This window comes from Pungitius pungitius, chromosome 19, assembly GCF_949316345.1.
Source record: "Pungitius pungitius chromosome 19, fPunPun2.1, whole genome shotgun sequence".
Taxonomy (NCBI): Eukaryota; Metazoa; Chordata; class Actinopteri; order Perciformes; family Gasterosteidae; genus Pungitius; species Pungitius pungitius.
Genome location: NC_084918.1, coordinates 5,142,897 through 5,155,075, shown reverse-complemented (window position 1 = coordinate 5,155,075; position 12,179 = coordinate 5,142,897). Strand labels below are relative to the sequence as shown.

General features: G+C 43.4%; 1 protein-coding gene across 1 annotated transcript; it reads right to left on the bottom strand.

The window, feature by feature from the left end:
- Window positions 1-8,110: 8,110 nt before the first annotated feature.
- zic1 (zic family member 1 (odd-paired homolog, Drosophila)) lies at window positions 8,111-11,483 on the bottom strand. Its single transcript, XM_037456269.2, has 3 exons — window positions 10,209-11,483; window positions 9,628-9,791; window positions 8,111-9,242 (listed from the first exon to the last, which is right to left on the bottom strand). Exons 1-3 carry the CDS (start codon window positions 11,167-11,169, stop codon window positions 9,045-9,047), a joined length of 1,323 nt encoding a protein of 440 aa, XP_037312166.1. The 5' UTR covers window positions 11,170-11,483; the 3' UTR covers window positions 8,111-9,044.
- Window positions 11,484-12,179: the final 696 nt, after the last annotated feature.

Below are 12,179 nucleotides of genomic sequence, written 5' to 3'. Positions count from 1 at the left end.
GTGCTTGATGCTAATGCTATTTTAAAGATGTGTTACTATAGACTCTAATCCCGATTCAATCTCTCTGGCTGTGTGTAAAGCACTGAGAGGAGAAACGAAGAGGGTGACACATGTTACATGATAAGTGGAAAACCTAATATCACACGGTGTTATGACCTGAATATATTTAGGAGGAGCGGAAGAGGAAGGTTCAGTTTACAAAGCGCAAGTACAAGACTGATGAGATTGTGTGACAAGAAGCGGCACAAAAAAAGAATATTTGATTCCACTTGAAACCAAAATGACTATTGCAAAGCCTAAGTAAAGAAAACTTGTACGAGATCCAAAACATTTTAATCTGATGTTTTTCTCTGATTTACCCCTCAGTCGATCATTTTTTTTTGACACGAATGAATCACACAAGTCAAAAGATAAACAAAGCCAGTGGTGCAATGGCGAGACTCAATCCCAGAGTGTGGTTTTAAGCATGAACCAATTATTTCCTGAAAAGAAAGTACAAACAACTAGAGGAAGGAATTTTTTCGAGATATATTTAAACCATTTGCAGACACAGCTCCTTTCAAACCACCCATTCCACTCGCCATTAAGCAGCAACGTGCCGCCATTTATCCGCTGGAGGACGAGGGCTTGCGGATGTCTGTGGAGCGATGACAGCCCGATACTTACGCCACGTAAGTTTGGAGGCAACCTTTAGCGAGAAGTTCAGCTGGATGCTTTTCTTTTTTTTTCAAAGGACTGCATCAACACTCGTCCATTAGACACAAACCACTGCTGCGCAAAGGCTTCGAGGCAAATGGCCGAGTGTGGACGCAGTGCAGGGGGCTGTCACATGTTTCCAAAAAAAAACAAGTGGTTGCATTCAAGTTGTGTGTCACTTAAACACCAGTCCTGCTATTTGCTGTGAGCAAACAGACAAATTATTCACAGCGGATTGAAACCGTAATTACATATGAATTTGTGATGGTTAGATTGCAGCATATCGACACTGTTGTCATGCCACAGAAGACCTTTCAACAGCTGCTGGTTCAAGGTTCAACTGAACACAAACCAGCAGTGCAGCATTACTTGTACATCTTACCCATTGATGTTCCGATGCGGTTTTGCATTCGGTCGTAACGTTGCTCTCCACTCAGCTCCGGAAACACTTTCATCTGGATCCCACTCGTCATTCCTACAATTCCTGCAAAGTTTGGATACTATTTGTCGGTTTAAGCCTTGCCGTTTTCCAGAACTTTATGTTTTGCAGAGACTTGACCTTTAGTGAGTACGAACATTTTATTTGCCCTTTCATCGGAGTCAAGAGCTTTCAGAGACCTCAGTAATGCAGAAATCCACTTTAAGTGGTAATATAAAAACATTGTCTTGTACTGAGTTGAACTACTTTGGTCAACAAAGGAACGATTGGTTAGTCATCAACAAACAGTTTTCTGGAACATATTGTAATAGAAAGTCTTTATTGATGCAACATTATTCAAACACATTCCACTCTGACTACAAAGTGTTTTTGTGTGTCCATTGGCAGACATTAAGCATCATGTCACGTCCCACACAGGGAACCGACCTCAACCAAGACATAATCCCCTGACATGGCGGGCATGGAAATCCACTCTGGTCGTTTACTTACAAAACCCTCCGACACGGACGCTGTTCATGCTGTGCAAGAGACAATGACACAACCAATGAAGTCACCACAACCTACTTCAGTTTGGGATATTATCTTTTTCGGTAAGCGTAGGTCAAAATCATGGCAATCCAAATAAACATTTGAATAGATTTTCCACAAAAGCGTCACATGTGGGTTTTTTGGGCAGTTGTGGTATAATTTCCATTGCAAGGGGGAAACATCAATTAGTGATTAATTGAAGAGGGTGGAAAATGAATAAACACCTGGACCGGGAAAATGTAGGCCAACCATTATCAATCAAACCGTGAGTGAGCGACGAGCGATTGTAATTAATGGGATCACGGGGCCTTACAGTGTCGTTTTATTTAGGAATCATTATCAGCAAACACGCTGAACGATCACAGTGGAAACCGCCAAGCGGTTGGTCACTCGGGCAGCAGAGATGGATTTATTGTCTGCCAGGACGCTTTACTGCGAAATGCAACCAAAGCAACGCAGTAAGAAAACTCTGTTTATAAGACATGGGTGTCTTCCACCTCAAATAGTCAAAATGTAAGCAAAAGGTTGGTTTATGTTTGACATTTTACAGGATAGTCTTATTCTCAACCTCCTTGTGTATTAACAAATAGTGTTAGCACATTAGGTTTTATTAACCTGCATGTTTAGAAGAAAGGGGGCTGCTTAGGCCCCCAAGCGCCTCAGCTCTGTGCACCTTTCGCTTAGCGACCGTGCCCCCCGAAATGAATTCAAAAACCTTTTGCCATGTATTTAATATTTCTAGAGAGGTGCTTTCACACGCTTTTTTCACATCCCTGTCAAAGGGAGCACAGAGGTCACAGCGGCTCCTGGGAAGGACTCGACCCCGTTACATCACACATTTCCATCCATTCTCACCCGAGCCGCGTCGAGTCACTCGCGTTGGCTTTGAAATAAGGAGCCAAAGACGTCAAAAACCGAGAGATACTTACAGGAGCAGCTGCTGCACACAGGCCGGAGCGCGGCGTTGTGAAATGGGGAATCGTTGAGCAGGATCCAGCAGCCTACACACCTCACCCAGCAGATCGTTGTGAATTTACAGGTTTGACATTTGGTTTTTACAGTCTAAAACGAGGTTTATTCTCTGTCATGAGTCACATTCCTCCACGATCTCTCCTCCGGTAACATGAGGTAAAGCTAATATTCTTTGCCTGCTAGAGCCCAGCACACACAGACAAACACTCTCCGCTTCCAGAGCTTTCTTGGCTCCCATCACCAGTCAAGTTGCATTTCCACCGGCGTCCCGCTGATGCAGCTGGTGAAAAATACTCCACGCCAAGCGTGCTGTTATGATGATACCTTACACGCCATGTTTGGCTTGCCAAATTCTACTTTTTAATCACCCTCTTTCTGCGATACCAGTATAATTATAAATGAACGCACTGCAGAGAGGTGGTATGATTGAAGCGTTGCATCAGTCCGTGTGTTTCGACTGCGTCTCTTGTTAAAATGCAATGATTTTGATACCTGCTCTATGAAAAAGACGTCAAAACGGTTTGTTGACATTGTTGGGTCGTAATATTTTACTGCTGGATTTCCGTTTTTTGGCTTGATGACACAGTCGTATTTTATTTGGTGAACACTGGAAGCAATAACAACTATTTACCAGTGCACACACTAATACAACAAACTGGCCCCAGTATAGGAACTGGACTACTGCTGGAGAGATGGACCAACATTAAAGAAAGATTTACTGAGCATTAACAAAAAATAGGCAACAAACGTGCAGAGAAGAAAGTGTAAATTTTGAGTTGTGAATGTAACTGATGAAAATCCATTAGTTCAAATATCTGCACTCAGAACACATGGCAGGCCAAAAAAACTGTATTTACTGCCTCTTGTCCTTCACAAGTATTTGAAGGTTTTGAGAAGCAGCCCAACAAGAAAACAACAATAGATTTTTAAAAAACATGGGTTTAAGATTTATTTGTGTTTTTTTTAACACCTGAGCACGGAATAAAGTTGGAATTAGAAGAAAAAAGATTTTCCGTCGACAAAGTCCAAATCGGAAACTACTAAATTCCTGTTTTTGTGGCACTGGGTGAGAACATGAGCTTGTAAGATTTCCAAATTGCAAGCAGTAAGAAAATAATTCAGGTTTAGTAACAATCCAATAAAAGCATGGCCCCACAGAACAATGGGTGGATTGGGGCTCGGCGTTTAAGAGGGTTCAAGCACGCGGCTGAATAAAACCCAAACTTCAGTTGGCATCAGGCTTAGCGTCATTATAAACTAGGAGTTCATATGTTTTCAGCCATATTCCCCCCCCAGGCAACCCCTCATGATGCACACTGACAAACATCATTTCCCTGGTGGAGTGGATCAGAGGGAATCTGTCAGTCATTATCTTTGTCTGGTCATCCTCATTCCGAAATAAGAAGTCATTATAAGACTCATCAAATAAGCAGATGTCGACAAGCTGCTTTGTAAAGCGAGAAGACCTCTCCTATTAACACACCATATGTGTTGTTTTTTTTACCCATGAAGTAGAAATGTTGGCTGTTGTCATGGATTTATTAGCAAATCCTTTGATTTGGATTTTTCTATAACAAATCAGATGCACTGAGATGCGGGTCAACGAAAGGATGTGGCTCCAAACAAACAACATTGGAAACACAAGATTGGAAACAGCTCTATTTAAGCTGTTGTAGAACATGTTAGGGAAAAAAAGTAAAATAAATATGTGCAAGGGTTAAATGGAGCGAGATTTTGTAACCGGAAGCTCAGCCGCTGGCATTCCCTTGCATTAAATACCACTCTCCAATCTTCCCACGGCCACTGCTGCCGGAGTGCCCTTGAGCAAAACACCCCCACAAAAAAAACAACAACAAATAACGGCTCAGCGGAACACCGCGACGCCGTTGCACGTCCCCCCCCCCCCCTCTCACACCCCCCCACCCCTCGCCCTCCTCGGAGGTTTACAGCGGCATCAACCTGTCGCAAAGAGCTAATTGGAATGGCCTCATTTAGCGACACGTCAAGGGGGGGGGGGTGAGGGTGAGGGTGAGGAGGAGGAGGGGGGCGGGGGGGGGGGGGGGGACAGCGCCGTGTCAGCGCCTCCACAAATCTCCTGCACGGTCTGAACTTAATAGCGTGTCAGAGACCACAACTGATGCACGCGGGTCACCGCGAGCCGATGTTTCACGATAACGAGCCCTCTGCAAACCGGGCGCGGGGGCCGCGGGGGCCGCGGGGGCCGCGGGGGCAAAGCCGAGATGAATGTCCCAATCAGGGATGTGGTTACGTTTTTTTTTTTTTTTTTTTTTAAAGAGCTGTGAACGTGCGAGCTCCAGTCTGGATTATCGTAAGGAAGTACATTGAGGAGGGAGGGAGGGGGGGGGGGGGGGGGCAATTGGATTTGGTTGGATTTCTAAGGATGGATAAAGCTGATTTTGCAGATAACACAGGCGTGTTGGACCGACTAATTCGGACCTGTGCAATAGTGGCGGTTCGTAAATAATAAAAAGATGGAATGGCAGTGTGCATAGTTGTCCATTGTTGAGGTCAACGGCGAACAAGTCGGTCGGAAAGCATGATGTATACTATTTAATTTAAATTCAAGATCAAATATTACTTTGTGATTTTTACACGTGTAAAGTTAAATAGTAATGCAATAATGATTTGCTTTTACCCTCTTTCTTAGTTGTATTTCTGAAGACGAAATACAACTAAGAAAAAAACAACAACTACAACTAAAACATTCTAGCATAATTCCTTTTGTGTAAGAACTAATAATAATAAAAAAAACAATGACTGCATTATTTCTGTGTGCAAACGTCGACGTCCCGTGTGGGATGTGTCGCTCCATTACACACAGTCTGGCAATTAAATCATTCTATGGCCGCAAATACGACAAGGTTCCTTGAAGACGTTTTGTCGTGTCTGCTGCCAATAAACTAAAGTGGCCTTGACTTGAATTTGACCTTTTTGTATTACGACCCTCAAGCTCGGCAGATGGAGGCTGATAACCGTCAAGATGCAAGATATTTCCTAACTTGGAGCGTTTTACAACTTTATTGCTGTAAAAAAAATATAGATATCACGTGTGATTTCTCTCACACACGGAATCCTGGTGAAATAACAACTGCAAATATGAATTAAGTTATTGATTTGGTTCTGAGTGAGTGACGGCAGCTGGCAGACTGCTCAAGGCATGGGCACCTCATCCATCAAGGACCACGTGATAAGGCGTTCTTCTAATGATGGACCATAATCCAGGTGTCAGTGGCCGCAAATGTGTCATCAAAAATTCAATTTATCCGAATATGATGTTTAGAAAAAACGGTAAGACATGATGAATTTGGCTCTGAATAGCCAGTTCTCCACAAAGTGCCACACGAGTTCCGACATGTCATCAAAAGACACTTAAATTGAAGACAATCTTGCACAAAAAAAAATTAAAACTGTTATAGTATAACTTGCGTGGTTTTACTGAATGGTATTTGGCACCGATAAAAAAAAGACCCCCCAAATACCCCCACAATTCCGAATTGTAGACATGTAAAGCCATGAGGGGAAAGGCGGTGTGATATTTGATGCACAGCTAAGCTGCCGAGTGTCTACCTCGGTGGTAACACACACGTCAGGCTCGCTTTACTGGCCACAAGTGCTGCTGATAAATATTCATGACGCCGGCGCCTGCGCTTTCTCCATATATCTCTGTGTTTTCTCATTTCCAGACTGGAGCGTAAATACATCTAAAGTGGATGTTTTTCCTGCGCTCCTATTTGATCATGGAGTCCCCACTAGCACTTTGGCAGTCTGATAGCACGCGCGCTGCAGCCTGTCGTCGATTTATTTTTTATTTTTTTTACGATTATTTTATTTTTGATACCGTGTGCGGTGGGTTCAGTGTAAAGTAATAGAACAGAAGGGGGAATTAAACTGCCCAGTTTGCATCCAGTCGTGGCACGTTAAAGGAGCAGCAGCGATTTGGACCCAATATTTTATAGTTTCTCTATTCAGTTAAACATGAGCAGGGGAATAAAATAAAAAAGAAGGAGGGAGAATTTAATTCCATAATGAGGGAACTATCCCCAAAACCAAACAAAACCCATATTCTCAAAGGGGTTTGGGGTTTTGGATATTGTCCATCAATATAAACCTGGACTCTAAACCCGACTCCCCTATTTCTTTAATTTAAATGGTTCTCTCAAGTTCAAGTGGTTTTAATGGAGCATTCAGCTTTTATATTAACGTTTACAAATCTGGCCACAGCTTTCTATTGAAATATGGCGCATGTGTGGAATATGTCGCCAGTCTTAAAACCACACAAGATTGCTTTTAACACATCCACTCTTTAAACAGCATGCTTTATATTTCGATTTACATGTGAACATGTTTCTATAAAGCTGCAGAGTGACTTTCTGAGACGAATTCACTCGGCGTGGAGCGCGTCTTTTTCCCTATAGCAGTGCATCAGCGACGCATCAGCACCGGAACCTAAATAGATAGTGTTAAATAGAGTCGAAAAAAGTCATTTTTATTACCATCCTTCATTTATCTCCAAATGTAATAGTCCGTGAAAAGAAAATATGAATACATTTCAATACATTTCAGCAAATCATCTAAGATGGTGGATGTATTTTTTCTTCTCTTCTTTTATTTCTATTTTGTTTGATATAAACGGGAAAGCTTGCGCGCGTCCGTGCGCACGCCCCCTACACACACACACACACACACACACACACACACACACACTCCTGTGCTTTGGATTCTTATTCCGATTAAATTCGCCATTTGGTTGTTCTCGGCTATACAGCCGCCCCGACAGAGCTGCAGACTGACAGATCGGGGCTCCATGCACACTGGCAGTGTTAACCATGATCACTGGCGGCTGCTGATGTGATCTCTGCCTAATGGGGCGGTCAAGCAAGCTGCAGCCAGGAACAATGAGGGGGGGCACATTGACTCCTCCAGCACCCTACATCTATGAAATCCGGGCGAACGCGGAAAAGAAAATAAATTAGATTTGAAAATTAGATTCCCGAACAATTAAGTAACGCAAACTATCTCGGTTTACACTGAGGAACAACCGCCGTGATTAATCGATTTAATTTGCACATTACTGCAGGGCAAAGTGTTGTTAATTTGGGATAAACAGGAGATGCAGAAAGGGGGAGGGAATTTGCTTATCATTGACTGTCAGGGAAGTTGTGTCAGTGCGGTTGAAACACAATCTTAAGCGTATGATTCGTGCAAAAGCACACACACACACACACACACACACACATACACACAATAAAGTGTTAGACTTATTTGTGCAGAAGGCGATAATTCTTTCCTCAAACCCGTGCTGAATGCATTATTATGGTGTAAAAAAGTCTGCTGTAGGCTGCAGCTAATTATTAGATTGTATGCAGCTTACATTAAAGAAACCCATAGTTTCACACAGCACCCCATGTCGAGATAAACCTCAACAATGAAACCAATAACCTCCAACGCAATTCATTATTGTTTGTTTTAATCCTTTAATATAGTACGAAATGTATCCAAACATTTTTTTTGTAAACTAAATTTTACATACGAGCGCATTTCTCCATAAATACCGATCAATTCTAACATGTTACCGGTCCTTTACATGCGGATAAATATGGAAAATTGAGCTACTTACATGTAATAATACTTCCTTTCAGACAAAGCAATTGACAGAGATTTTATATTTATCACGTACATAAACAGATTGACACGGAATTTCAGGCTTTCACTACAAGATTTATCGACATGACATTAAATAACAACAATGATACTGTGCTACTCAAACTGGACCTTGGACGAAAATGTTGCACTGAATAGGCTACAAAAGCACATTAATACTAGGAGTCGGTTAGGTCGACGTGTAGACTGTAGTAATACTGAATAATTCACATTTGGTTCACAACTATAACATTCTTTTCAATGAAGTTCTATTCATCGCAATATTCTTAAAACCCTCTCATTTTCCATATATCTAGGGACCACATTTTCACAAATTCCCTTAAACTGTGATAGAACTATTTACAAAATAAAATATTACATTTTTTTACCGAACGTGGTGAAATCCTTTATGTACAAAAATTCAGGCCTCTACCCGGAGATAGCATGCTTTTGGAGATCTCCTTTGAGCAGTCTCTCAGTAAAAATAAGGACTCAAAGAAATATTTGAGGGAAAAAGTTAAGCTCGGTGGCTGTCCTCGCCTCCTGTTTGTCCATGCATTCTCTCTCACTGACATAAGACAGCCCGCGATTGATCGTTCAGGCCTCCCGTGTTTTTCTCAGTCCATTTCGCGCTGGCTGACTGTATAAAGTCTTTGATTCCAAGCAGTTTTTTTTTTCTTTCAAATCCTGCAGTCTTTTTTCTATTTCTTTTCTGGTTTTTGTTTTTGTTTTTTTCCTCCAAAAATATTTACACGTACCATTCATTGAAATTTGACGACAGCGTGCTGTGGCTGGTTGTGTGGTGAACTGCTGAAGCTGCTGGTGATATGGAGCTGGTGCTCTGGTTCTCTGTGGACGGTGATACTATAGTGGGAGGTGTGGACGACTCGTACCCTGAACTGGCCGCTGGAGATGGTTGCGGTGCTGGATTGGTGGATTCATGGACCTTCAACAGTAAGAAAAACGTTATAAAAAAGCATCCTGCGTAGGCTGTTTGGTAGCTGCATTGTATCTTTTTTTCCAATAGATGACACACGAAATGAATCTAAGTCAATGTCCTACTTTTTATAAAAATGTGCACAAAAAAATAGGCCAAACATTATTATTATTATTATTATTACAATCTTAAATTAAATGAAAGAAATATACCGTCAGGGCAAATGTAATTGTTTGTCCATGTGCTAAAAAATCAACATCTTCTAACACTATTACATAACATAGATTGTATTATTTAAATTCCAAAAAAGCCAAAGAACGTATGTAAAACACCATCTCACAATGTTGCTCTAACACTGGAAATAATACAAATAGATAAGCATCGGTGTTTTTACCTTCATGTGCTTTCGGAGGGAGCTGGGGTGTGTGTATGACTTGTCGCACATTTTGCACAGATAGGGCTTGTCAGACGTGTGGACGTGCATGTGTTTCTTGCGGTCACTGCTGTTTGCAAATCGCCTGTCGCAGCCTTCAAACTCACACTTAAAGGGCTTCTCACCTAAATAAAAAAAAGGAATACATATATCGTTGAACACTGGATCTCAAAAGGACATATCATACATTGTTGTATATGACGATGTTTTTGTTCTTTTAGGAAACAGATGGAAAAGGCAGCCTATTTTACTGTTACTGACACACAGACTACACAAAGAAATACATGTTATTAAGCCATGCCAGGAGCATGCGTTATTTCATTCAATTAGATAAAAATAAAAACAACTTTAGCAGAAAATGACAATAAAAGAAATATATATTTGTAAAAAAATGTCCGTTGACAAGTGCACTGAATCACATGCCAGCAAAGAACCTCCAGCTGCCCAATAAAACATCCCGGATCGCATGCATATTTTGGACTCAATATTGTCAACATGGATTTGGCAGTATAAAAAAAGCGGGTAATCTGAGCGGATCTTACCGGTATGAGTCCTTTTGTGAATTTTTAGATTTTCCGATCGAGCAAAGACTTTGCCACAACCGGGGAACGGACACGGGAAGGGCTTTTCTCCGGTGTGTACTCTGATATGATTTACAAGTTTGTATTTGGCTTTGAACGGCTTTCCTTCCCGGGCGCATTCCTCCCAGAAGCAGATGTGGTTGGTCTGCTCCGGTCCCCCCACATGCTCCACCGTCAGATGGGTCACGAGCTCGTGCATCGTGCTGAAAGTTTTGTTGCACGACTTTTTGGGGTTCGTCAGCTGCTCCGGCTCGATCCACTTGCAGATGAGCTCTTGTTTGATCGGCTGCCTCATGTATCGAAAGAAGGCCCCGGCTCCGTGGTGCGCGGCCATATTCATGTTCATGGGGCCGTAGCCGTGCAGCTGGGTCGAAGCGTAGTGGTCGGACCGCGGGCTTGTAACGTGGCCGTACTGGTCGGCCCGCCCGTACATGTCCCCCGAGAAGCCCAGCCGCATCTGGCTGTTGACCACGTTGGAGGACGCATGGCTCGCCGCCTGCTCGTGGAGCCCCGGGAAGAGCAGGTGCCCCGCTGCATCCGAGTGTCCATGTGGCCCCGCGAAACTCCCGGAGGCGAACAAACTGTGCTGCGCCCCGGTGGCGTCCCCGAAACCCCGATTTCGGAAGAGAAAGTCCCTGGTGGAGTTGAAAGCCGCCGTGGAGTAAGAGCCAACGTGGGTCGGGTGGTGATGGTGTCCCAGGGCGGCCGCTGCGTAGCCGGGTGCCTGGGAGGAAAACGCCGTTTGTCCGGAGCCGATGTCGTGGGAGCTGTGGTTTATTTTGAAGGCGCCCATCCCATCCGCGAACGGATTGATCCCCAACGCAACTTCTCTCTCTGTGACTTCGCCTGTTGAGTGATGCCGCGAGGAGCCGAAAGTAGTGACTCCTATGGTGGGATACTGCGGTCCTGCGTCCAAGAGCATCTTCAGTCTAGACTCGCCGAGACGACTGAGAGCAAAAATCAAAAAATCACGCACAGATATTCTTCCTCCCCCCTTGCTCTATCTCTTGGACCTCACTCGGCTGAGCAAATTCTCAAATCCACCGATTTTCTGTTTACTTTCTAGGACGCGAGGAATTCCCCTATACCGCTCATCCGATGCACGCGCAAAATCATGTATACATGCAATATTGTCTTTTGCGGTTTATCTTCCTGTGGCGCGACTTTCACCTCCTCAGTCAGGCGGTGGGCTCTAGACTGATAGTCGCAATCATTCCTGCAGATAAATGAATTGAAAAGACAACACAGTCCAGCCCTGATGAATGGGAGAGGAGGGGGGTGGTCATGTGGCCTCGGAGCTGCGCGCTCATTGGCGCAGCACCTTTCCCCCCAATAACATCCACTCACCAAATAACAATCCACGATGCAGGGCCCACACTTCTATTGGCCTCTTTGCATCATCAATCCCAGATATTGTAAGATTGCTGACTGTGGATTTGTTTAAAAGGCAGAAGAACAGCAAAACCAAAGTAGAGATGTAGAAGGCCTTGTGGAAAGTCAAAGTAGGTTTTGCACACATATACATATTTTTATTATAAAACATGAATTATGAAGCAAATGTGTCTTGGTGTCTTTGTTAAAAGAAGAAACCGGGAGCATTTGGCTACGCATTGTTTTTGGTCAAGCTTTTGTGCAGTTAGGCACCCACACGTTATCCCAACGTGTATATTTATGTGCCTACCCGTACGTGTGTGCACGTGTGCGTGCTTGTGCGTGTGTGTGTGTGTGTGTGCGTGCGCGCGCGCGCTGTCTATCTGGCAGATAGAAGCCTTAGATGTTAGAACAACCAATTATAGAACAAGACTTCAATTAAACCCACGAATTGGTAATCAAACAAAGACCCTCGTGACGTGGCTCAGGTGGAGGTTTAGAGAGAGGCCATGGCAAAGCGTAAGGTCCGATATGAAGTCTGCCCACTTTCATCGCTCTCAT

What these genes read in the sequence shown, in the direction of transcription:
- zic1 (XM_037456269.2), bottom strand. Translation starts at nt 11,169, where the DNA reads ATGCTCTTGGACGCAGGACCGCAGTATCCCACCATAGGAGTCACTACT. An exon ending in TCACAAAAGGACTCATACCG is followed by an intron (nt 9,792 to 10,208) that starts GTAAGATCCGCT and finishes TTTTTTATTTAG; the next exon opens with GTGAGAAGCCCTTTAAGTGT. An exon ending in CCCTCCGAAAGCACATGAAG is followed by an intron (nt 9,243 to 9,627) that starts GTAAAAACACCG and finishes TTACTGTTGAAG; the next exon opens with GTCCATGAATCCACCAATCC.